Raw genomic sequence first — 25,426 nt, forward strand, 5'->3', positions numbered from 1 at the left:
TCGACAGGACCAGCAGACTGAAAAACAGTTCCCTTCCCTTAGTAGAAAGGCTGATAGTAACCCACCTCTCCACAGCCCAGCCGCCACTACTATATCCTGCTAGCTGAGACATTCCGCAGAGGCTGGAAATCCAGAGCAGTACACACAAAGTGCTGGAGGAACTCAGCAGGTCAGGCAGAGCACAGTGAGGTCTCCGTCGGTCAGGGTCGACCATGGATGTTGCGTCCAGCTTGTCCAGATACGCAACCCGGGGCAGTACAACGTGGAGAGCAATTTCAAAGGAAGACATGATGGCAACAGGAAGGGTTTTGCATATTCACTTATTTTTACAGCTAGCCAGGAATGATTTATTTACACATTCTTTGTTGAATTAACAATGTACAGAACGAACATTCGAACAAAGAATAGATTTACAACATGGAGAATCATTAAACACGTATAATCAATAATAATCCACATTTACTCAAATATTAAACACACAACAGAATTATATACACGGCATCATATATTCATTTCATTACAGGCATTCACAGCAAAATACACAAATATAATAGAAATTGTGAAAAACTACAAAAGACAAAAAGAACCAATAATCAAAATAAAACAGAATATAGAACATAGAAACTCTACAGCACATTACAGGCTCTTCGGATCACAATATTGTACCGACCATGTAACCTACTCCAGAAACTACCGAGAAATTCCTCTACTTTTCTAAGCTCCAAGTACCTATCCAAGAGTCTCTTAAAACACCCTATCGTACCCGTCTCTACCACCAACATTGCCGGCAGCCCATTCCACACACTCACCGCTCTGTGTGTGGAAAAACTGACCCCTGACATTCCCTCAGTACCCATTTCCAAGCACCTTAAAACTGTGCCCCCTCGTGTTAGCCATTTCAGCCACGGGAAAAAGCCTCACTTGCTGCAGTGAGGTGATCGCTCTGGGAGCTGGTCCGATGAGGAGAGGTTGAGCGAGCTCGGGATTTATCTTATACACCTCTATCAGGTCACTTCTCATCCACCATCGCTCCAAGGAGAAAAGGCCGAGTTCACCCTACGTATTCTCAAAAGGCACACTCTCCTATCCAGACAGCATCCTTGTAAATCCCGTCTGCACTCTCTCTATAGTATCCACATCCTTGCTGCAGTGAGGTGATCGCTCTGGGAGCTGGTCCGATGAGGAGAGGTTGAGCGAGCTCGGGATTTTCTCTTTGCTGTGAAGGAGGACGAGAGTGACGTGTACAAGATGACAGGAGGCAGGAACAGAGTGGACAGTCAGAGACTTTTCCCCAGGGTGGAAATGGCCAACACAGACAGCATCAACTTATGGTGATTGGAGGGAAGTACGAGGGGGGATATCGGAGGTATGTTTTTATGGGGAGTGATGGATGGAAGGAACAAGCTGCCAGGGGTGTGGTAGAGGCATTTAAAGGAACATGGATGATAGAAAAGTGGAGTGCCAGGTCAGAGGGGAGGGTTCGATTGACATTAGACTGGATTACAAGGTCAGCACAGCATTATGGGCCAAAGGGCCTGTGTTGTGCTGTAATGTTCTGTGTAAAACCTGAGAAAGAAACAATGAACAGGACACAGGGACAGACACTGACACAGACACCCCGAGCTCCCATCTCAATGCACACCCGTTCCCCAGTAGTTGCTACAGTCAGGAATTGCCCCACACCGGGCAGCCCAGCATCTCAGTGGCACCTGCCCCACAGAGCGAGGTGCAAACGTCCTGTGGTCAGGGGCTGGGTGGGTGGAGGTCACGGTGGAGACAGCAGCTGGTGGGAGGGATACGTTCAGCACCATCCCAGTTCCAGGTCACACAGGGTCAGAGGAACCGCGGGACTTCCGGAGAGGACAGTCCGAACCCTCATCGTCACTGGAACTCTCCTGGCCCTCGGTTTCTGGATGCGCTTGACCTGTGAGAGAAAACGTCACACGTCAGTTCCCAGTCAGTGACGAGGGAGGGTAGTTATTCCCTCCCGAGCACCAGGGACGGTGCATCCATTCTCAGTCCCTGAAATACACCCTGTTTATCTGCAGATGTGGGACTGGTGTGGTGCAGGAGGTACTTGGACATATCGAGGATAAATATATCAATCATTAGTTATGACCAAGGATAAAGATAGTAATTAGTTATAATGAGGGTTAAAGATATTAATAATTAGATATATTGGGCCTGTTTATTAGATACTACCTGACCCGCTGTATCCTCCAGCACTGTGTGTGTGTGTGTGTGAGTGTGTGAGTGTGTGAGTGTGTGTGTGTGTGTGTGAGTGTGTGAGTGTGTGAGTGTGTGAGTGTGTGAGTGTGTGAGTGTGTGTGTGTGGGTGTGTGTGTGTGTGGGTGTGCTGTCCCAATTTCCCACACCACCTTACACCAGGGGTGGGATGGGATGAAAGGGAGTGGGATGATAGTGAAGAGGATACTCACCGATCAGTACAGATTTCCTGAGCAGACACAGACCCAAGATTAACATCACAACCACTGAGAGGACTGTAAAGCTGAGAACGCTTGCCCAATAATTTCTGGACTCTGGGGGACAGACAGACAGAATTAAACCTCAGTTCACTGATCCATTTCATGGTCAGAGACCCACAACCAGAATCTTTGTCTGGAAACTGGACTCCCTCCCCACCTCTCTCACTCCAGCCCCTGTCCAGTAGGGTCCTGGGACACGTTCTGGACTCCCAGCAGTCCTCACTTCACATCCTACTCTAGGGGATGATATGACAATAACACAGGAGCAAAAAGTAGGCCATTCAGCCCATCGGGTCTGCTCTGCCATTCCATTCATTCAGCCCATCGGGTCTGCTCTGCCATTCCATTGTGACCCTCAATCCCATTCCCCTGCCTTCACACTGTAACCTTAGACACGCTGAATAACCAAGAACCAATAACCTTCATTCTAAATACACCCAATGACTTGGCCTCCACAGCCATCTGGGGCAGTGAATTCCACAGATTCACCACTCTCTGGCTAAAGAAATTCATCATCTCTGTCCTAAATGGACGCCCCCATATCCTGAGACTCCCCCACCACCTTCTCCACATCCATTGATTCCCACTCACCGCTGGCTGGGTTGAGGTCTGCAGAGACTGGAAGGCTGATCTGCCGACTGCAGCAATTTTCAGCAATGCAGTTGTAGGTGTGGCCACTCAGCCCATCATTCTGCAGGATCAGCAGGGCTCCATGGAAGGTGTAGTTCCCACCGGCAGCGTCTGTCTGCCTTTCCCACCGATAGGTGATCTGTCCGTTTCCGAGAGCCGTGCAGTTCAGCGTGACGTGGGAGGCATTCCTGCTGATCTCCACTATCGGCTCAGACACCGGTTCTGCCAGCAGAGATTTCAGTATGAATTCATATTAAATTCTTGAAAACATTCCCCTCAACAAACCCCCCACAACCAAATCCACTCCACCCCCACTGATATTACCACTCACTGGGGAAAGTACATTTGTCAGTGAATCACTCACAATCTGGTCGAGGTTCTTTAACATTGTCACAGCCGGGAGAGCGGGTAGTGCGGATACAAGCTCCACAATTTGTTCAATGTCCCCCATGGCGTGTCTCAAATAGCAGAACCCAGCAGAATCATTTCCACCAACAGGAGAAGGGCCCAAGGCCTGTTACCGGCACCTTCAGGCAGGTTGCTTCGGGCGAATGGGGCTCCTCGGCTGTGACTGGCAGCTCCCGTAGGAGAAGGGAAACCCACGGGAAAGACTTCAGGAGGAAACCCCAAGGAAAAATCCGGAACTGGAGTCGCTGAGAAAGTTTATCGTCAGTTCAACACTGACTGGCAACTCCAGCGATGCTGCTGGTGTCTGACTGTTTCAGTCCCTTTGGATTGATCATCTGATGGCGTTCAAATTGGAAGTGAATCCACAGTAGACAGGGTGGTGAAGGAGACTTTTAGCGAGCTGGCCCGTACAGTCAGGGTACTGATTACAGACGTGAGGGCCATCACGGCACAGTTGTACAAGATGTCGGTGAGGCCACACTCGGTGTACTGTGGGTGAAGTTGTGGTTATCCTGTCACAGAAAGTGTGGAAAAAGTGCAGAGGAGATTTACAAGGATGTGAGCTACAGGAACACACACACAAAATGCTGGAGGAGAACTCAGTAGGTCAGGCAGCATCTATGGAGTCGACGTTCCAGGCCAAGTCCTGCCTGGACATGAGGAACAGGCTTATAGGGTGACGACAGGCAGGCTAGGACATCATTCCTCCGATTTACTTACGTTACACCTGCTGGTGTTTAGGGCAGCAATGAAGGTTCTCCATCTCTGTCACTCAGATGTAGAAAGATTTTTCATTGCTGTTTCCTTAACCCTTATACATTACACCTTATAGATGTGTATTATAAAGGGGCTTAGAATGCAGTCAGTACTTTCCCCCCCAGGGAAAAGCATCAAGAAGTTCACACAAGATTTCAAGGGTCCAGAGTGAGGGAGGGGGTACTGTGCTGAGACACAGCCTGCTGCCGGTCACAGTGAGAGGGGGAAGGCATAGTCGGGGGGGTGGGGAGTGACAGGGTCACCTGGGTGGTGTCTGGGTCCTCGGGATCAGAAAGTCTCGTGCTGGGGACCAGCAGGTGGGAGAGGCGGGTACTGTCCCTAAAACATGGACATTGCTGGGACATGAGGACCTGGGTCACAGGGAGAGGTAGAATAGGTTAACGCTTCATTCCTTGGAACATAGATGATTGAGGGGAGATTTGATAGAGGTATACAAAATTACATGGGGTAATTGGACAGGGTAAATGCAAGCAGGCCTTTTCCACTAAGTTTGGGAGAGACTACCAGAGGTCATGTGTTAAGGGTAAAAGGTGAATTATTTAAGGGAACAGGAGGGGGAACATCAGCACCTAGAGGGTGGTGAGAGCATGGACTGAGCTGGCAGGGCAAATGGTGGATATGGGTTTGATTTTCAGATTTAAGAGAAATTTTGGATGTTACGTGGATGGGATGGGTAGGGAGGGCTATGGTCCAGGTATGGGCCAATGCGACTCGGGAGAATACATAGACTGAATGGCTGTGGCGATCTCTGACACTTCCATAATTCAGTACAGACTGGATGGGCTGAATGGCCTGTTTCTATGCTCTAGTGCTTTCTAACACTACTACTCACCGACAACATGGATCTCAAACTGGTCACGGTCACGGTTTCTCAGCTCCCTCCCAAAGTAGTTTGTTTGCACCTCGTACGTCCCCTGGTCACTCTGCTTGATGCCTCGCATCTCGATAACACCATCTCTCCGGAAGTGAATCCGGTTCCTGTAGGACGGCCGGATCACGTACGGACTCTCCGGTCGGTCTGACATCCAGGCCAAGATCTTCAGCTGGTTCGGGGACGTTTTCCACAGAGTCACCTCATACTTGTCCTCACTGACGTGGAGGATGGGGAAGTGGACGGATCCACCAGCAGGGACGGTGGTGATTAAGGCCGGGAAGGCCACAGCTGCTCTGCACTGGACCACAGTGGGAAGCACTGGAATAAAACATGGAGAAGTTATCACCCTCACACCCGCTACAGTGAGCAGAGAATTCCTGTAGAAATTGGATAGACTTTGGTGCCAGCAAATCTTCTGAAAAACTCCTAATGAAGCATAGCCAGTGATGTGGAAGCTAGGGTAAGACAGGGGATAAAGACAATGTCCAGTCAGGATGGGCCTGGGGCAGTCGTAGTCTACCAGACCTTCAAACTGAGAATGTGCATTACAGCAGATGGAATAGGTAATGTTGATCGTGAGCATGTGTAATCTACCCGGAGATGGTATGTCAGCAGACAGACATTTTCATCTTGGAAAGGCCTAATTCTGTACTGCACGCTTTTGGCAGGATCTCAGATGGAGACGAGGAGGTGTACAGGAGTGAGATCGATCAGCTGCTTGAGTGGGTTGCAACAACAGCCTCTCCCATGATAAGAGTAAGACCAAGGAATGATTGTGGGTCAGTCCTCACTGAGGGATCACACTGGAAAGGGTGAGCAGTTTCAAGTTTCTGGGTGTCAACATCTCGGAGTTTCGATCCTGGGACCGAGATATTGATGCAATCATGAAGAAGGCACCCCAACAGCTCGACTTCATTTGAAGTTTGGGAAGATTTGTTACGTCATCAAAAACATACAGATCTCCACCATAGTCTGTTTTAGCCCGGCTGTGAAAGGCCGAGGGTTGGGCACGGGGTGGGTGGCTGTCCTCACAGTGTTCCCAGTCTGTCAGCTCGCTCCAGTTCCTTCTGCAGGCAGAATTCCGGCTGTGCAGAATTCCCAGTTCCAGGGCTGGAAAAATCTCGGACGTAGGAGATTACAGCGAGGGATCAGGCCACTGTCATCACGCCCGGTTTAACTAATATCACCCAAATGTACAGAATTGAAATCACTCCATTCCCTTACTGTGTGTTTGTCGGTCTGAATGCCCCTGACACAACACAATCATATCTGCTTCCACCCCAACCCGGAGCCCGTTCCAGGCTCCCATCACTGTGTAAAACAACTTGCCCCACACATCTCCCATCAACGCCCCCCCCCCCCCCACTCACTGGCATCTCTACCCTCTGCCCTCTCCTATCTGACATTTGACGCTGGGCAAACAGACTGACAGCCAAGCCTATTTATTTACAGATGTCTGCACCTCACACTGTGGGGCAGGTGTCACTGAGATGCTGGGCTGCCCGGTGTGGGGCAATTCCTGACTGTAGCAACTACTGGGGAACGGGTGTGCATTGAGATGGGAGCTTGGGGTGTCTGTGTCAGTGTTTGTCCCTGTGTCCCGTTTATTGTTTCCTTCTCAGGTTTTACACAGAACATTACAGCACAACACAGGCCCTTTGGCCCATAATGCTGTGCTGACCTAGTAATCCAGTCTAACGTCAATCGAACCCTCCCCTCCGACCTAGCACTCCATTTTTCTATCATCCATGTTCCTTGAAATGCCTCTACCACACCCCTGGCAGCTTGTTCCTTCCATCCATCACTCCCCATAAAAACATACCTCCGATATCCCCCCTCGTACTTCCCTCCAATCACCATAAGTTGATGCTGTCTGTGTTGGTCATTTCCACCCTGGGGAAAAGTCTCTGACTGTCCACTCTGTTCCTGCCTCCTGTCATCTTGTACACGTCACTCTCGTCCTCCTTCACTGGAAAGAGAAAATCCCGAGCTCGCTCAACCTCTCCTCATCGGACCAGCTCCCAGAGCGATCACCTCACTGCAGCAAGGATGTGGATACTATAGAGAGAGTGCAGACGGGATTTACAAGGATGTTGGCTGGATAGGAGAGTGTGCCTTTTGAGAATACGTAGGGTGAACTCGGCCTTTTCTCCTTGGAGCGACGGAGGATGAGAGCTGACCTGATAAAGGTGTATAAGATAATGAGAGGCATTGATCGTGTGGATAGGCAGAGGCTTTTTCCCGTGGCTGAAATGGCTAACACGAGGGGGCACAGTTTTAAGGTGCTTGGAAATGGGTACTGAGGGAATGTCAGGGGTCAGTTTTTCCACACAGAGAGTGGTGAGTGTGTGGAATGGGCTGCCGGTGATGTTGGTGGTAGAGGCGGATATGATAGGGTGTTTTAAGAGACTCTTGGATAGGTACGTGGAGCTTAGAAAAGTAGAGGAATTTCTCGGTAGTTTCTGGAGTAGGTTACATGGTCGGTACAACATTGTGATCCGAAGAGCTTGTAATGTGCTGTAGAGTTTCTATGTTCTATATTCTGTTCTTTGTTTGAATGTATAATCGTTCTGTACATTGTTGATTACACATTCGTTGCTGAAATAAATCATTCCTGGCTCGCTGTAAAAATCAGTGAATATGCAAAACCCGTCCTGTTGCTACCAGATGATCCGTGTGGACCTCGCTTAAACTGATCACAAAGTTTTGGACCCCCATGTCTTCCTTTGAAATTGCTCTCCACGTTGTACTGCCCCGGGTTGCGTATCTGGACAAGCTGGACGCAACATCCATGGTCGACCCTGACCGACGGAGACCTCACTGTGCTCTGCCTGACCTGCTGAGTTCCTCCAGCACTTCGTGTGTACTGCTCTGGATTTCCAGCCTCTGCAGAATGTCTCAGCTAGCAGGATAAAGTAGTGGTGGCTGGAGTGTGGAGAGGTGGGTTAGTGGGTGAAGGTTATTATCAGCGGTTTGCTGGCGTCTCCCCAACAACTTCAACAGCGGGCTCCAGTTCCGGGTTGTGAACCGTCCCAGAGTCTCGGGTAGGGGCGGGACGTTTAAAGCGATTGCCTAACAGGGACGTAATTGGCTGCTGCAGAATACATATTTCCCTGATCATTGGCTGAATTTGAACTAATCACATAACAAAGTGATGGTGTTTAATTTCAAATCAGCCCGAGACCCGGTTTGCCTCCCTCACAATCTATGACACTTCCATAATTCCCTTTAGACTTTCACCCATCACCCTTAACCTATGACCTCTCATTGTAGTGCCACCCACCCTCAGTACAAAAGCCTGCTTCCATTTACCCTAAGTATACCCTTCATAATTTATGTCAACAAATCTCCTCTCAATCTTCTACGCTCTAAAGAATGAAGTCCTAATCTTTCCTGAGAACTCAGACCAGGCAACATCCTTGTAATTTTTTTCTGCACTCTTTCAAACTTTATTACATCTTTCCTGTATGTAGGTGACCAAAACTGCACTCAATACTCCAAATTAGGCCTCACCAACAGCTCATCAGCCCATCTCTTGAACAACAAAACTTTGATATATGAAGGCCAATGGGCTAAACGTTCTCCTTACAACCCAGTCTACCTGTGACGCCACTCTCCATGGATTATGGACCTCTATTGCAGACCCCTTTGTTCTACCACACTCCTCAGGGCTCCACTGTTCACTGTGTAAGATGAACTATGGTTAGTCCTGCCGAGTTCAACAGTGAAGTTGATGTTGCTTTGCCTCACTTCTATAGAATCTGTGCCTGTTTCCTGAGTAAATACAAATGCAAAAAAACTCTTTCAGATCTCCCCATCTCTGTTGGCTCCACACATGAACTAACGTTCTGATCTGCGGAAAACCAATCTTGTCCATTACAATCCTTCAGCTCCGACCGTATCTCCAGAATCCCCGAGGATTCTCCTTCACCCTGCCTGATAGGGCAACTTCGTGGCTTTTTTTTTTGCTTCCCTGATTTTTTAAACATTCCCTGGTATTTCTCATGCTGCATAACTACCACATTTTTTCCCACCTGCCAAAACCTAACATGCACTTTTCTTTTCTTAGCTAGGGCCTCGAAATTTCCTGAAAACCAAGCATCCCTACACTGGTTATCTTTACCCGTTATTCTGACAGGTACATACAAGCTTTGTACTCTCAAAACTGCACTTTGGAAGGCCTCCTACTTCCCAAGTATACCTTTCCCAGAAAAGAATCTCTCCCACACTTGCCAAATAATTTCTGAAACCATCAAAACTGGCTTTTCTCCAATTTAGATTCTCAACCCATGGACCAGACCAATTCTTTTCCATATTTAATTTGAAACTAATGGCATTGTGAGACCCATCCCAGAAGCCCCCACAAACTTCTGTCACCTGCCCTGTCTCATTCCCTGGAGGAAATGAAGCATTGCATCCTCTGTCACTGGGGCTTCTACATACTGATTAAGGAAACTTTTTGAACACATTTGACAAACTCTATCCTATCCTATTACAGTGTGGGAGTCTCAGTCAATATGTGAAAAATTAAAATAACCTACTGTAACAGCATTATGTTTCTTGCAACAGTCTGTGATCTCTCTACAAATTTGTTCCTCTCTATGCCTGGACTGTTGGGTGGTCTGTATTATAACCCTATTAATGTGGTCTTATGTCTCGTACTTCTCAGTTCGATCTGTAAAGACTCGCTAGGCCAGTTCTCCAGTCTGTCCAGACTGAGCACTGCTGTGACATTCTCCCTGATGAGGAACACCACCCCTCTTCCTTTAATCCCTGCCGCTCTGTCGTGTTTGAAAAACAGAACCCCAGAATATTGAGCTGCCACTCCTACCCCTCCTGCAATCAAGTCTCACTAATGCCTACAACATCATAATTCCAGGTGTTGATCCATGCTCTGAGCTCACCCACCTTTCCTATGATACTTCTTCCTTTGAAATATACTCAGTTCAGGACACAAATCAGACTATGATTAACCTTTTGACGCCTATGTGGGACCTTATCAAAGACTGGTTTGTTAGAAGCTGCAGCTGGATGCATTTCTTCAGGTGAAGTTGTCCAGGCACTGGAGGGCTCGCTGACTTCCCACACCATGCAAGAGGGGCATTCCACTATCCTGCCTGGCAGCTCAACTGTTCAAACTGAGGAAATGTAAAGAAGCTGGAAAGAAACTGCAGCTTTCATTCTCTCCTTCTCTGTGTGAATCCCAGAAGAGCTAAAGCCTCTAAATCTCCACTCCAACTCTGCCCGCTCTGACGATAGCCACTCTGCTTTCCACTGCCCTACTTTAATTTCTTCATGCTAATCAATCCGGAACACTGATTGGCCACTGCCCAAAGCTCCAAACCTGCCACAAGTCCCTGCCGTTTCTGCTCGATCAGTGAACCCGAAAGTACATGGAGAGGATGTTTCCTATAGTGGGAGGAGCCTTGGAGCAACGATCTGATTCTGAAAGCCTTGCTACAATCCTTCCAACCACATTTACCACCTACCTTCAGCCATTTTGTCAGTTACCACCTGCAGAGAATGCAATCACACCTGAGAGACCTGATCTCCCCGGACCAAACCATTCCGACTCCTCTTTATCCATCCTCCTGCATTTCCAGGAGAAAACAAATGCATTTCTTGTGACCTGATCTTCCCTACACCAAACCATTCCGACTCCTCTTAACCCATCCCTCCCCTGTTTCCAAGAGAAAACAAATCCATTTCCTGTGACCTGATCATTCTGACTACTCTTAATCCCTCCCTCCTACATTTCATGGACGCTATCCACGAGGATGTTTTCCAATCACTTCACCATCCTGTAGTTTGCTGGCATCTTTGAGTGAGCGAACAACATGGGCCATCCTCTGGTCATCTGGCACCCCCATCCGTGGCAGACAAATGTCTGTCAGGTGACCATCATCTCTCTCTAACTACACTCCCCACCCCCCACCCCCCCCCCCCCCCCCCCGTCCTTCCTGTCATCTCCTGGGTCAGATACTGTCTGACCCTGGGAACTCATCCGCCTCAACATTGGCCAATGTCCCTAACCTTCCTGAAACAGACAATTGTATCACTGTCTGATAGGGAGGAGCAACTGCACGGGTTTGGAAAAGCTGTAGAAAGCTGTCAACTCGGACACCTCCAATACGGACATGAGCACCGTGAAAAATCTGTTTGAAAGTCCTCTTCTGTTCCTCATATAGCCTTTGTTTCCAGTCTACGCTATCCAACTCCTCCCTCATCCCGTTGTAGTCTCCCTTGTTTAGGTATAATACACTGATTTTAGATCAAACTATCGCATCCTCTATTTGTATGAGAAACGCAATCATACTGCGATCACTCTTTCCAAGAGGATCCTTAACTACAAGATTGCTAACTTTACCTGTCTCATTGCACAGGACCAGGTCGAAGATAATGTGTAGGGGTAACATGCTGTTGAAGAATGTTATCATGTATTCACTGTATGAAGTTCTCCTCAAGACTGCCTTGATTCACCCAATCTATGTGCAAGTTAAATTTCCCATGACAACTGCTGCTCCATTCTTACGTGCCTCAGATAATTCTCTGCTTATTGCCTGTGCCACTGTCATGTTATTATTCGGTGGCTGATAGACAACTCCCACCGGTGATTTTTTTCCCCCTTTACTATTCCTAATCTCTACCCAGATGGTTCAATATTTTGCTCTTTAGATCTTATATCATCTCTCACTATCGTCCTGATCTCATCTTTAATGAAGAACCCTACTGCCTGTCCTTCCATATTACCTGATATCCTTGGATATTTAATTCCCAAACCTCTCCACCCTGCAACTATGTTTCTGTAATGGCTACTAAATCATAGCCCTTTCTACATATTTGTCCCAGAAGTTCACTGACGTTGTTACGAATACTACGAGCATTCAGATAAAGTGCCCTTACACTCATTATGCCTTTAAAATGGGTTTTCTCTTTTGCACTTGACTTTTTTGCAACAGTCCAGACACATAGAGGAACAGATTTGCAGAGAGATCACAAACTGTTGCAAGAAACATTGTGTAATAGTAGGTTATTTTAACTTTTCTCATATTGTCTGAGACTCCCACACAGTAAAAGGATAAGATAGGATAGAGTTTGTCAAGTGTGTTCAAGAACGTTTCCTTAATCAGTACATAGAAGCCCCAGTGACAGAGGATGCAATGCTTCATTTCCTCCAGGGAATGAGACAGGGCAGGTGACAGAAGTTTGTGAAGGGAACATGTGGCATCTAGTTACCACAATGTCATTAGTTTCAAATTAAATATGGAAAAGAATTGGTCTGGTGAATGGGTTGAGAATCTAAATTGGAGAAAAGCCAGTTTTGATGGTTTCAGAAGTTATTTGGCAAGTGTGGGAGAGATTCTTTTCTGCGAAAGGTATACTTGGGAAGTGGGAAGCCTTCCAAAGTGCAGTTTTGAGAGTACAAAGCTTGCATGTGCCTGTCAGAATAACGGGTAAAGATAACCAGTTGGTTTTCTGGAAATATCGAGACCCCAGCTAAGAAAAAAAGTGCATAGCAGGTTTCAGCAGAGAGGGACAAATGTGGTGGTAATGGAGCATGAGAAATACCAGGGAATGTTTAAGAAATCAGGAGGACAATAAAGAAGCCACGAAGTTGCCCAATCAGGCAGGGTGAAGGAGAATCCTTGGGGATTCTGGAGATACAGTCGGAGCTGAAGGATTGTAATGGACAAGATTGGTTTTCCGCAGATCAGAACGTTAGTTCATGTGTGGAGCCAACAGAGATGGGGAGATCTGAAAGAGTATTTTTGCATTCATATTTACTCAGGAAACAGGCACAGATTCTATAGAAGTGAGGCAAAGCAACATCAACTTCACTGTTGAACTCGGCAGGACCAACCATAGTTCATCTTACACGGTGAACAGTGGAGCCCTGAGGAGTTTGGTAGAACAAAGGGTCTGGCAATAGAGGTCCATAATCCATGGAGAGTGATGTCACAGGTAGACTGGGTTGTAAGGAAAACGTTTAGCCCATTGGCCTTCATATATCAAAGTTTGGTTGTTCAAGAGATGGGCTGACGAGCTGTTGGTGAGGCCTAATTTGGAGTATTGAGTGCAGTTTTGGTCACCTACATACAGGAAAGATGTAATAAAGTTTGAAAGAGTGCAGAAAAAAATTACAAGGATGTTGCCTGGTCTGAGTTCTCAGGAAAGATTAGGACTTCATTCTTTAGAGCGTAGAAGATTTAGAGGAGATTTGATGAGGTATACGAATTAGATAGATAGATACTTTATTCATCCCCATGGGGAAATACAACTTTTTTCCAATGTCCCATACACTTGTTGTAGCAAAACTAATTACATACTAATTAATTATTAATTATTTTTAAATTATTAATAATCATTAATAATTAATAATTATTAATTATGAAGGGTATACTTAGGGTAAATGGAAGCAGGCTTTTGTACTGAGGGTGGGTGGGACTACAATGAGAGGTCATGGGTTAAGGGTGATGGGTGAAAGTCTAAAGGGAATATGAGGGGAAACATCTTCATTCAGAGGGTCGTGAGAGTGAGGAATGAGCTGTCGAGACAAATGATCCGTGTGAGCTCCACGCACTCCTGCGATGAACTCGACTCTGCTGCTGAGAGTCTCTGCGTTGTGTCGAGAGGGGTAGGAGTGCCTGGGGGGGGGGGGGGGTGGCTGCTACACGGGCAGCAGATTGCTCTCCACGTTGTACTGCCCCGGGTTGCGTATCTGGACAAGCTGGACGCAACATCCATGGTCGACCCTGACCGACGGAGACCTCACTGTGCTCTGCCTGACCTGCTGAGTTCCTCCAGCACTTTGTGTGTACTGCTCTGGATTTCCAGCCTCTGCAGAATGTCTCAGCTAGCAGGATAAAGTAGTGGCGGCTGGGCTGTGGAGAGGTGGGTTACTATCAGCCTTTCTACTAAGGGAAGGGAACTGTTTTTCAGTCTGCTGGTCCTGTCGAGGATGCTAGGGAGCCTCCTTTATCACGTTACTGATTTACCAGCAGCGGTTTGCTGGCGTCTCCCCAACAACTTCAGCAGCGGTTTGCCGGCGTCTCCCCAACTTCAGCAGCGGTTTGCCGGCGTCTCCCCAACTTCAGCAGCGGTTTGCTGGCGTCTCCCCAACAACTTCAGCAGCGGGCTTCAGTTCCGGGTTGTGAACCGTCCCAGAGTCTAGGGTAGGGGCGGGACGTTTAAAGCGATTGCCTAACAGGGACGTAATTGGCTGCAGAATACATAGTTCCCTGATCATTGGCTGCAGAATACATAGTTCCCTGATCATTGGCTGAATTTGAAATAATTCATAACAACATTCATAACAACATAACAACGCGGTGGTATTTAAATTCCATTCATCCCGGGATTCTGTTTGCTGTAAAGCGGGATCAGACTGTAGTCGGAGCGTGTGCACGGACCGGTGAGTGACTGTTATCCAGGACACCCTGCGCTCCCTCTCCCGCGGATTGACTGCTTCCCTCACAGACCAGCAGCCGCGCTGGGAACTCGCTCGCCGCGGTAGTGTAGTGGTTAGCACGGCGCCGAGAGTCAGGTTCAATTCCCACCGCAGTCTGTAAGGAGTTAATACCTTCTCCCCATGACCGTACGGGTTTCCTCCGGGTAAACAGGTCCTGGTTAGTATGTTAATTGCTCACAAGGGGGCAATTGGTTGTCGAGGGCTTCTGGGACGGGTCTTTAAATAAACAGGCTTGGCAGTCAGTCAAATAGGAAAGGGCACAGGGTAAAGATGACGGGTGTGGGGAGGGGGACGCTGAGGGCAGAACTGTGGGGCAAGTTGTTTTACACAGTGATGAGAGCCTGGAATGGGCTCGGGTGGGGTGGAAGCAGATATGATTGTGGTGTGTCAGGGGCATTCAGACCGACAAACACACAGTAAGGGAATGGAGTGATTTCAATTCTGTACATGTGGGTGATATTAGTTAAACCAGGCGTGATGACAGTGGCCTGATCCCTCGCTGTACTCTCCTACTTCCCAGGTTTTTCCAGCCCTGGAACTGGGAATTCTGCACAGCCGGAATTCTGCCTGCAGAAGGAACTGGAGCGAGCTGACAGATTGGGATCACTGTGAGGATGCTACACTCCGATGGGAAGGCAGAGAAGCTCCTGTGGATACTGGCAGGTACTGGGAGATCCCACTCCGGAGAAGGGGCCGAGATGTGGGTTCATTCTGGAACACTGTAGGTTTGATGTCATACGGCTATCGGTATTGGGTTTATTACCTCTGTCCTATGGTGTGAAATTCTGTCTTTTATCGCAGCAGTACAGTGTAAAGACATAAAAATCTATCGATTATAAAAACAAATAAAGAGAATAACAGTGAGGAGGTGTTCATGGAGAGTTCAGATATCTGACTGAGGGCAAGAAGCTGTTCCTGAATCATTGAGTGTGTGTCTGCAGGCTCCTGTACCTCCTCCCTGTGGGGAGCAATGAGCAGAGGGAATGTTCTGGGGGGTGAGGGGCCTTCATGTTGGGTGCTGCCTTCCTGAGGCATGGCCTCTGATCATCTGCTGGTGGTTGGGTTGTGTTTGTGATGGAGCTGGCTGAGTTTACAACCCTCTGCAGCTTCATCTGATCCGGTGCAGTTCCAGCTGGTAATGCAACCAGTCACAATGCTCTCTCTGGTACATCTGGAGAACTTTTACTCTACTGGGACGTAGGCCACTGACAGCAACTCACCAAATTCCTCTGACCTGGGCCAGTGTTCCAAGTTGTCTGCAGATGCAGCCCGTCTTCCAAGATCCTTCCTCTCCCAGGGATGAGGTCTTTGGAGCTTCTGTTGCCAGACAGACAGACAGACAGACATACTTCATTGATCCCGAGGGAAGTTGGACAGCCACCCACCCCGTGCCCAACACTCAGCCTTTCATAGCCGGGCTAAAACAGACCGTGGTGGAGATCTGTATGTTTTTGATGACGTAACAAATCTTCCCAAACTTCAAATGAAGTAGAGTTGTTGGTTTGTCTTCATGATTGCATCAATATCTCGGTCCCAGGATAGAAACTCCGAGATGTTGACACTCAGAAACTTGAAACTGCTCACCCTTTCCAGTGTGATCCCTCAGTGAGGACTGACCCACAATCATTCCTTGGTCTTACTCTTATCATGGGAGAGGCTGTTGTTGCAACCCACTCAAGCAGCTGATCGATCTCACTCCTGTACACCTCCTCGTCTCCATCTGAGATCCTGCCAGAAGTGTGCATTACAGAATTAGGCCTTTCCAAGATGAAAATGTCTGTCTGCTGACATACCATCTCTGGGTAGATTACACATGCTCACGATCAACATTACCTATTCCATCTGCAGTAATGCACATTCTCAGTTTGAAGGTCTGGTGGACTACGACTGCCCCAGGCCCATCCTGACTGGACATTGTCTTTATCCCCTGTCTTACCCTGACTTCCACACCAGTGGCTATGCTTCATTAGGAGTTTTTCAGAAGATTTGCTGGCACAAAAGTCTATCCAATTTCTACAGGAATTCTCTGCTCACTGTAGCGGGTGTGAGGGTGATAACTTCTCCATGTTTTATTCCAGTGCTTCCCACTGTGGTCCAGTGCAGAGCAGCTGTGGCCTCCCCGGCCTTAATCACCACCGTCCTTGCTGGTGAATCCGTCCACTTCCCCATCCTCCACGTCAGTGAGGACAAGTATGAGGTGACTCTGGGGAAAACGTCCCCGAACCAGCTGAAGATCTTGGCCTGGATGTCAGACCGACCGGAGAGTCCGTACGTGATCCGGCCGTCCTACAGGAACCGGATTCACTTCCGGAGAGATGGTGTTATCGAGATGCGAGGCATCAAGCAGAGTGACCAGGGGACGTACGAGGTGCAGACAAACTACTTTGGGAGGGAGCTGAGAAACCGTGCCCGTGAGCAGTTTGAGATCCATGTTGTTGGTGAGTAGTAGTGTTAGAAAGCACTAGAGCATAGAAACAGGCCGTTCAGCCCATCCAGTCTGTACTGAATTATGAAAGTGTCATAGATCGCCACAGCCATTCAGTCTATGTATTCTCCCGAGTCGCATTGGCCCATACCTGGACCATAGCCCTCCCTACCCGTCCCATCCACGTAACATCCAAAATTTCTCTTAAATCTGGAAATCAAACCCATATCCACCATTTGCCCTGCCAGCTCAGTCCATGCTCTCACCACCCTCTAGGTGCTGATGTTCCCCCTCCTGTTCCCCTTAAATAATTCACCTTTTACCCTTAACACATGACCTCTGGTAGTCTCTCCCAAACTTAGTGGAAAAGGCCTGCTTGCATTTACCCTGTCCAATTACCCCACGTAATTTTGTATACCTCTATCAAATCTCCCCTCAATCATCTATGTTCCAAGGAATGAAGTGTTAACCTATTCTACCTCTCCCTGTGACCCAGGTCCTCATGTCCCAGCAATGTCCATGTTTTAGGGACAGTACCCGCCTCTCCCACCTGCTGGTCCCCAGCACGAGACTTTCTGATCCCAAGGACCCAGACACCACCCAGGTGACCCTGTCACTCCCCCCCCCCCCCCGACTATGCCTTCCCCCTCTCACTGTGACCGGCAGCAGGCTGTGTCTCAGCCCAGTACCCCCTCCCTCACTCTGGACCCTTGAAATCTTGTGTGAACTTCTTGATGCTTTTCCCTGGGGGGGAAAGTACTGACTGCATTCTAAGCCCCTTTATAATACACGTCTATAAGGTGTAATGTATAAGGGTTAAGGAAACAGCAATGAAAAATCTTTCTACATCTGAGTGACAGAGATGGAGAACCTTCATTGCTGCCCTAAACACCAGCAGGTGTAACGGGAAGTAAATCGGAGGAATGATGTCCTAGCCTGCCTGTCGTCACCCTATAAGCCTGTTCCTCATGTCCAGGCAGGACTTGGCCTGGAACGTCGACTCCATAGATGCTGCCTGACCTACTGAGTTCTCCTCCAGCATTTTGTGTGTGTGTTCCTGTAGCTCACATCCTTGTAAATCTCCTCTGCACTTTTTCCACACTTTCTGTGACAGAATAACCACAACTCCACCCACAGTACACCGAGTGTGGCCTCACTGACATCTTGTACAACTGTGCTGTGATGGCCCTCATGTCTGTAATCAGTACCCTGACTGTACGGGCCAGCTCGCTAAAAGTCTCCTTCACCACCCTGTCTACTGTGGAGCCTCATTCAGGGAACCATCATTCAGGGAACTCCTGGGTCGTGGACAATCCCCACAGCACTGTAGTGTCCCTACCTCTTGGTTCTGGAGATTCGGGGGTTCTCTGTGTGGAGTTTGCACGTGTGAGCTCCCACCACCCCGTCCCCACTTGCAATTGTTGTCCCAGTTTCCTCCCTCAACCCCACGAAGAAGAGGGAGACACTGAGTCCATCTGTCTGTCTGTCGATTGGGGTCGACCAGCTGTCTATGAAGTACACCAGCCACACCATTACAATACGAAGACCAAGCTCCCCCTCGCCATCAGCTGATCAATCCAAAGGGACTGAAACAGTCAGACACCAGCAGCATTGCTGGAGTTGCCAGTCAGCGTTGAACTGACGATAAACTTGCTCAGGGACTCCAGTTCCGGATTTCTCCTTGGGGTTTCCTCCTGAAGTCTTTCCCGTGGGTTTCCCTTCTCCTACGGGAGCTGCCAGTCACAGCCGAGGAGCCCCATTGGCCTGAAGCAACCTGCCTGAAGGTGCCGGTAACAGGCCTTGGGCCCTTCTCCTGTTGGTGGAAATGATTCTGCTGGGTTCTGCTATTTGAGACACGCCATGGGGGACATTGAACAAATTGTGGAGCTTGTATCCGCACTACCCGCTCTCCCGGCTGTGACAATGTTGAAGAACCTCGACCAGATTGTGAGTGATTCACTGACAAATGTACCTTTCCCCAGTGAGGGGTAATATCAGTGGGGGTGGAGTGGATTTGGTTGTGGGGGGTTTGTTGAGGGGAATGTTTTCAAGAATTTAATATGAATTCATACTGAAATCTCTGCTGGCAGAGCCGGTGTCTGAGCCGATAGTGGAGATCAGCAGGAATGCCTCCCACGTCACGCTGAACTGCACGGCTCTCGGAAACGGACAGATCACCTATCGGTGGGAAAGGCAGACAGAAGCTGCCGGTGGGAACTACACCTTCCATGGAGCCCTGCTGATCCTGCAGAATGATGGGCTGAGTGGCCACACCTACAACTGCATTGCTGAAAATTGCTGCAGTCGGCAGATCAGCCTCCCAGTCTCTGCAGACCTCAACCCAGCCAGCGGTGAGTGGGAATCAGTGGATGTGGAGAAGGTGGTGGGGGAGTCTCAGGATATGGGGGCGTCCATTTAGGACAGAGATGAGGAATTTCTTTAGCCAGAGGGTGGTGAATCTGTGGAATTCATTGCCCCAGACGACTGTGGAGGCCAAGTCATTGGGTGTATTTAGAATGAAGGTTATTGGTTCTTGGTTATTCAGCGTGTCTAAGGTTACAGTGAGAAGGCAGGGGAATGGGATTGAGAGGGTCACAATGGAATAGCAGAGCAGACCCGATGGGCTGAATGGCCTACTTTTTGCTCCTGTGTTATAGTCATATCATCCCCTAGAGTAGGATGTGGTGAGGACTGCTTGGAGTCCAGAACGTGTCCCAGGACCCTACTGGACAGGGGCTGGAGTGAGAGAGGTGGGGAGGGAGTCCAGTTTCCAGACAAAGATTCTGGTTGTGGGTCTCTGACCATGAAATGTATCAGTGAACTGAGGTCTAATTCTGTCTGTCTTTCTGTCCCCCAGAGTCCAGAAATTATTGGGCAAGCGTTCTCAGCTTTATTGTCCTCTCAGTGGTTGTGATGTTAATCTTGGGTCTGTGTCTGCTCAGGAAATATGTACTGATTGGTGAGTATCCTCTTCACTATCATCCCACTCCCTTTCATCCCATCCCACCCCTGGTGTAAGGTGGTGTGGGAAATTGGGACAGCACACCCACACACACACACACACACACACACACACACACACTCACACAGTGCTGGAGGATTCAGCAGGTCAGGTAGTATCTAATAAACAGGCCCAATATATCTAATTATTAATATCTTTAACCCTCATTATAACTAATTACTATCTTTATCCTTGGTTATAACTAATGATTGATATATTTATCCTCAATATATCTAAGTACCTCCTGCACCACACCAGTCCCACATCTGCAGATAAACCGGGTGTATTTCAGGGACTGAGAATGGATGCATCGTCCCTGGTGCTCGGGAGGGAACTGACTGGGAACTGACATGTGACGTTTTCTCTCACACGTCAAGCGCATCCAGAAACTGAGGGCCAGGAGAGTTCCAGTGACGATGAGGGTTCGGACTGTCCTCTCCGGAAGTCCCGCGGTTCCTCTGACCCTGTGTGACCTGGAACCGGGACGGTGCTGAACGTATCCCTCCCACCAGCTGCTGTCTCCACCGTGACCTCCACCCACCCAGCCCCTGACCACAGGACGTTTGCAGCTCACACTGTGGGGCAGGTGCCACTGAGATGCTGGGCTGCCTGGTGTGGGGCAATTCCTGACCGTGGCAACTACTGGGGAACGGGTGTGCATTGAGATGGGAGCTCGGGGTGTCTGTGTCAGTGTCTGTCCCTGTGTCCTGTTTATTGTTTCTTTCTCAGGTTTTACACAGAACATTACAGCACAACACAGGCCCTTTGGCCCATAATGCTGTGCTGACCTAGTAATCCAGTCTAACGTCAATCGAACCCTCCCCTCCGACCTAGCACTCCATTTTTCTATCATCCATGTTCCTTTAAATGCCTCTACCACACCCCTGGCAGCTTGTTCCTTCCATCCATCACTCCCCATAAAAACATACCTCCGATATCCCCCCTCGTACTTCCCTCCAATCACCATAAGTTGATGCTGTCTGTGTTGGTCATTTCCACCCTGGGGAAAAGTCTCTGACTGCCCACTCTGTTCCTGCCTCCTGTCATCTTGTACACGTCACTCTCGTCCTCCTTCACTGCAAAGAGAAAATCCCGAGCTCGCTCAACCTCTCCTCATCGGACCAGCTCCCAGAGCGATCACCTCACTGCAGCAAGGATGTGGATACTATAGAGAGAGTGCAGACGGGATTTACAAGGATGCTGTCTGGATAGGAGAGTGTGCCTTTTGAGAATACGTAGGGTGAACTCGGCCTTTTCTCCTTGGAGTGACGGAGGATGAGAGCTGACCTGATAGAGGTGTATAAGATAATGAGAGGCATTGATCGTGTGGATAGGCAGAGGCTTTTTCCCGTGGCTGAAATGGCTAACACGAGGGGGCACAGTTTTAAGGTGCTTGGAAATGGGTACTGAGGGAATGTCAGGGGTCAGTTTTTCCACACACAGAGTGGTGAGTGTGTGGAATGGGCTGTCAGTGATGTTGGTGGTAGAGGCGGATACGATAGGGTCTTTTAAGAGACTCTTGGATAGGTACTTGGAGCTTAGAAAAGTAGAGGAATTTCTCGGTAGTTTCTGGAGTAGGTTACATGGTCAGTACAACATTGTGATCCGAAGAGCCTGTAATGTGCTGTAGAGTTTCTATGTTCTTTATTCTGTTTTATTTTGATTATTGGTTCTCTTTGTCTTTTGTAGTTGTTCACAATTTCTATTATATTTGTGTATTTTGCTGTGAATGCCTGTAATGAAATGAATATATGATGCCGTGTATATAATTCTGTGTGTTTAATATTTGAGTAAATGTGGATTATTATTGATTATACGTGTTTAATGATTCTACATGTTGTAAATCTATTCTTTGTTTGAATGTTCGTTCTGTACATTGTTAATTCAACAAAGAATGTGTAAATAAATCATTCCTGGCTAGCTGTAAAAATAAGTGAATACGCAAAACCCTTCCTGTTGCCATCATGTCTTCCTTTGAAATTGCTCTCCACGTTGTACTGCCCCGGGTTGGGTATCTGGACAAGCTGGACGCAACATCCATGGTCGACCCTGACCGACGGAGACCTCACTGTGCTCTGCCTGACCTGCTGAGTTCCTCCAGCACTTTGTGTTTACTGCTCTGAATTTCCAGCCTCTGCAGAATGTCTCAGCTAGCAGGAACGGTGGCTGGGCTGCGGAGCGGCGGGTTAGTGGGTGAAGGTTATTATCAGCGGTTTGCTGGCGTCTCCCCAACAACTTCAACAGCGGGCTCCAGTTCCGGGTTGTGAACCGTCCCAGAGTCCAGGGTACTGGCGGGACTTCTAAAGCGATTGCTAGCGGGGACGTAACTGGCTACCGCTGATTACATCAAGCGGGATTTCCCTGATGATGGCTGAATTTCAACTTATCACATAACAAAGTGGTTAATTTCCATTCATCGCGGGAAGCAGTTTGCCATGAAACAGAACGGAGCGTGTGCACGGACCGGTGAGTGACTGTTATCCCGGACACCCTGCGCTCTCTCTCCCGCGGATTGACTGCCTCCCTCACAGACCCGCAGCCGCGCTGGGAACTCAATCGCCGCGGTAGTGTAGTGGTTAGCACAGCGCCGAGAGCCAGGTTCAATTCCCACCGCAGATACACACCCATTAGGGAATGGAGTGATTTGAATTCTGTACACTTGGGTGGGATTTGTTGAATCCGGCGTGGTGTCTTACGTCCGAGGTTTTTCCAGCCCTGGGACTGGGAATTCTGCCTGCAGAAGGAACTAGATCGATCAGCTGCTTGAGTGGGTTGCAACAACAGCCTCTCCCATGACAAGAGTAAGACCAAGGAATGATTGTGGGTCAGTCCTCACTGAGGGATCACACTGGAAAGGGTGAGCAGTTTCAAGTTTCTGGGTGTCAACATCTCGGAGTTTCTATCCTGGGACCGAGATATTGATGCAATCATGAAGACAAACCAACAACTCTACTTCATTTGAAGTTTGGGAAGATTTGTTACGTCATCAAAAACATACAGATCTCCACCACGGTCTGTTTTAGCCCGGCTGTGAAAGGATGAGGGTTGGGCACGGGGTGGGTGGCTTTCCAACTTCCCTCGGGATCAATTATGTCTGTCTGTCTGTCTGGCTGGCTGGCAACAGAAGCTCCAAAGACGTCATCCCTGGGAGAGGAAGGATCTTGGAAGACGGGCTGCATCTGCAGACAACTTGGAACACTGGCCCAGCTCAGAGGAATTTGGTGAGTTGCTGTCAGTGGCCTACGTCCCAGTAGAGTAAAAGTTCTCCAGATGTACCAGAGAGAGCATTGTGACTGGTTGCATTACCAGCTGGAACTGCACCGGATCAGATGAAGCTGCAGAGGGTTGTAAACTCAGCCAGCTCCATCACAAACACAACCCAACCACCAGCAGATGATCAAAGGCCATGCCTCAGGAAGGCAGCACCCAACATGAAGGCCCCTCACCACCCAGAACATTCCCTCTGCTCATTGCTCCCCACAGGGAGGAGGTACAGGAGCCTGCAGACACACACTCAATGATTCAGGAACAGCTTCTTGCCCTGTTAGGTACCCCTAGGGGTCATATTTTCTGTTGACAACCACTTTAAAATGGCGGGAGAATGATACTGGCTTTTGGACACTGTTTATGCTGCTAACGGGAGAGAGAGAAGAAGAGGGGGGCGGCAGCCAGCGCTGATGTGACAGAGAGAGAGAGAGAAAGATTTAAAGTTATGGCTCCATGCCTGATTATTTACTTTGGCTCCAAGGCCACTCACTCGTGTAGATTCCTGCTGAGCCCGCAATGCCATCCCGGGTGATGGACATGGAGTTGATGGATGGCCGGTACCCCGGCAGGGGAGATAAAAGACGAGTCTGCTCAGACACAAGCAGACACACCACTGGACACTGGAAGAACATTGTGTACCCACGCGAAGGTGGGGGTTTGGAGGATCGATTCGGGCTCACAGGGTGTGAAGGCAGACTGGTGGGAGGTTGTGTGTGTGTCCACCATCGCCTGGGTGACAGGCTCACCACTGAAGAACGATCGTGCCTGGTACGGAGGGGTCTACACTTCTGTATATATCATCGCTAACCTGTTTTTATATATATTTGCATTTTATAGTACTGTATTACTTAGTTTACTAATAAACACTATTAGTTACAGTAATACTGGACTCCAAAGTATTATTCCATTTCTGCTGGTTTGGTAACCCGGTCACGGGGTACGTGACAGCCCCCAGCCAGATATCTGAACTCTCCATGAACACCTCCTCACTATTTTTCTCTTTATTTGTTTTTATAATCGATAGATTTTTATGTCTTTACACTGTACTGCTTCAATAAAAGACAGAATTTCACACCATAGAACAGAGGTAATAAACCCAATACCGATAGCCGTATGACATCAAACCTACAGTGTTCCAGAATGAACCCACATCTCGGCCCCTTCTCCGGAGTGGGATCTCCCAGTACCTGCCAGTATCCACAGGAGCTTCTCTGCCTTCCCATCGGAGTGTAGCATCCTCACAGTGATCCCAGTCTGTCAGCTCGCTCCAGTTCCTTCTGCAGGCAGAATTCCGGCTGTGCAGAATTCCCAGTTCCAGGGCTGGAAAAACCTGGGACGTAGGTGATTACAGCGAGGGATCAGGCCACTGTCATCACGCCCGGTTTAACTAATATCAAACCAAATGTACAGAATTGAAAACACTCCTTTCCCTTAATGTGTGTGTGTCGGTCTGAATGCCCCTGAAACAACACAATCATATATGCTTCCACCCCAACCCGGAGCCCGTTCCAGGCACCCATCACTGTGTAAAACAACTTGCCCCACACATCTCCCCTCAACGCCCCCCCCCCCCCACTCACTGGCATCTCTACCCTCTGCCCTCTCCTATCTGACATTTGTTACGTACCCGTGACACGTGACAGTGGTACCCTTGTCACGTGACTGGGGTTGAAGTTATACTGGACATGGGGTAATGGTGGAGTGATGTCATTTTCCCGCCAGTAGAGGTCATGTGACAGGTTTTTTCTACAGGGTATAAAAGGAAGACCCACCCTGTCAGGTGGGGCAGTTCGTGGCAGGATTTGCCAAGATGACTTCATATTACTGTGTGATTTAATGTGATGACGCAGTTTAGTTAAAAATGAAGTTTTATATAATGCCTAAAGTTTAAAAGGTCAGAGCCAACGGTTTCTTTGCTGATGGAGAGTGAAGAGAAGTTTGGAAAATGGAGATCGAGAAAAATCGATTTTCGATGGATTGACTTCGACCTTGTGTGATCCTCATTCGGAAGGATTTCGTTTACTATTCTCATGATAGTCTCCGCTGGAAAAAGCGGGAGATTGAGAATATTGTGGAAGAGAGGTCAGTC

General features: G+C 48.5%; 2 protein-coding genes across 4 annotated transcripts in view; one reads left to right on the top strand and one right to left on the bottom strand.

The window, feature by feature from the left end:
- Window positions 1-306: 306 nt before the first annotated feature.
- On the bottom strand, window positions 307-24,886 carry LOC140719815 (uncharacterized). Its single transcript, XM_073034723.1, has 5 exons — window positions 24,525-24,886; window positions 5,134-5,493; window positions 3,078-3,338; window positions 2,439-2,540; window positions 307-1,924 (listed from the first exon to the last, which is right to left on the bottom strand). The coding sequence occupies exons 1-5, from the start codon at window positions 24,571-24,573 to the stop codon at window positions 1,824-1,826; spliced, it is 873 nt and encodes a 290-aa protein (XP_072890824.1). The 5' UTR covers window positions 24,574-24,886; the 3' UTR covers window positions 307-1,823.
- The window catches only part of LOC140719802 (uncharacterized), a 30,704-nt gene continuing 19,769 nt past the window's right edge, over window positions 14,492-25,426 (top strand). The window contains exons 1-7 of one of the 3 annotated variants that reach the window (XM_073034697.1): window positions 14,492-14,587; window positions 15,165-15,307; window positions 16,723-17,082; window positions 19,160-19,420; window positions 19,927-20,028; window positions 23,195-23,291; window positions 23,819-24,505. In XM_073034697.1, coding sequence (XP_072890798.1) covers window positions 15,259-15,307; window positions 16,723-17,082; window positions 19,160-19,420; window positions 19,927-20,028; window positions 23,195-23,291; window positions 23,819-23,846 — 897 coding nt within the window. In that variant the 5' untranslated portion in view covers window positions 14,492-14,587; window positions 15,165-15,258 and the 3' untranslated portion in view covers window positions 23,847-24,505. Of the gene's footprint in view, window positions 14,588-15,164; window positions 15,308-16,722; window positions 17,083-19,159; window positions 19,421-19,926; window positions 20,029-20,447; window positions 22,048-23,194; window positions 23,292-23,818; window positions 24,506-25,426 lie in introns of those variants that run through there. The other 2 variants (XM_073034703.1, XM_073034712.1) reach the window with 2 other exon arrangements.

This window comes from Hemitrygon akajei, chromosome 2, assembly GCF_048418815.1.
Source record: "Hemitrygon akajei chromosome 2, sHemAka1.3, whole genome shotgun sequence".
In the NCBI taxonomy this organism is placed as follows: domain Eukaryota; kingdom Metazoa; phylum Chordata; class Chondrichthyes; order Myliobatiformes; family Dasyatidae; genus Hemitrygon; species Hemitrygon akajei.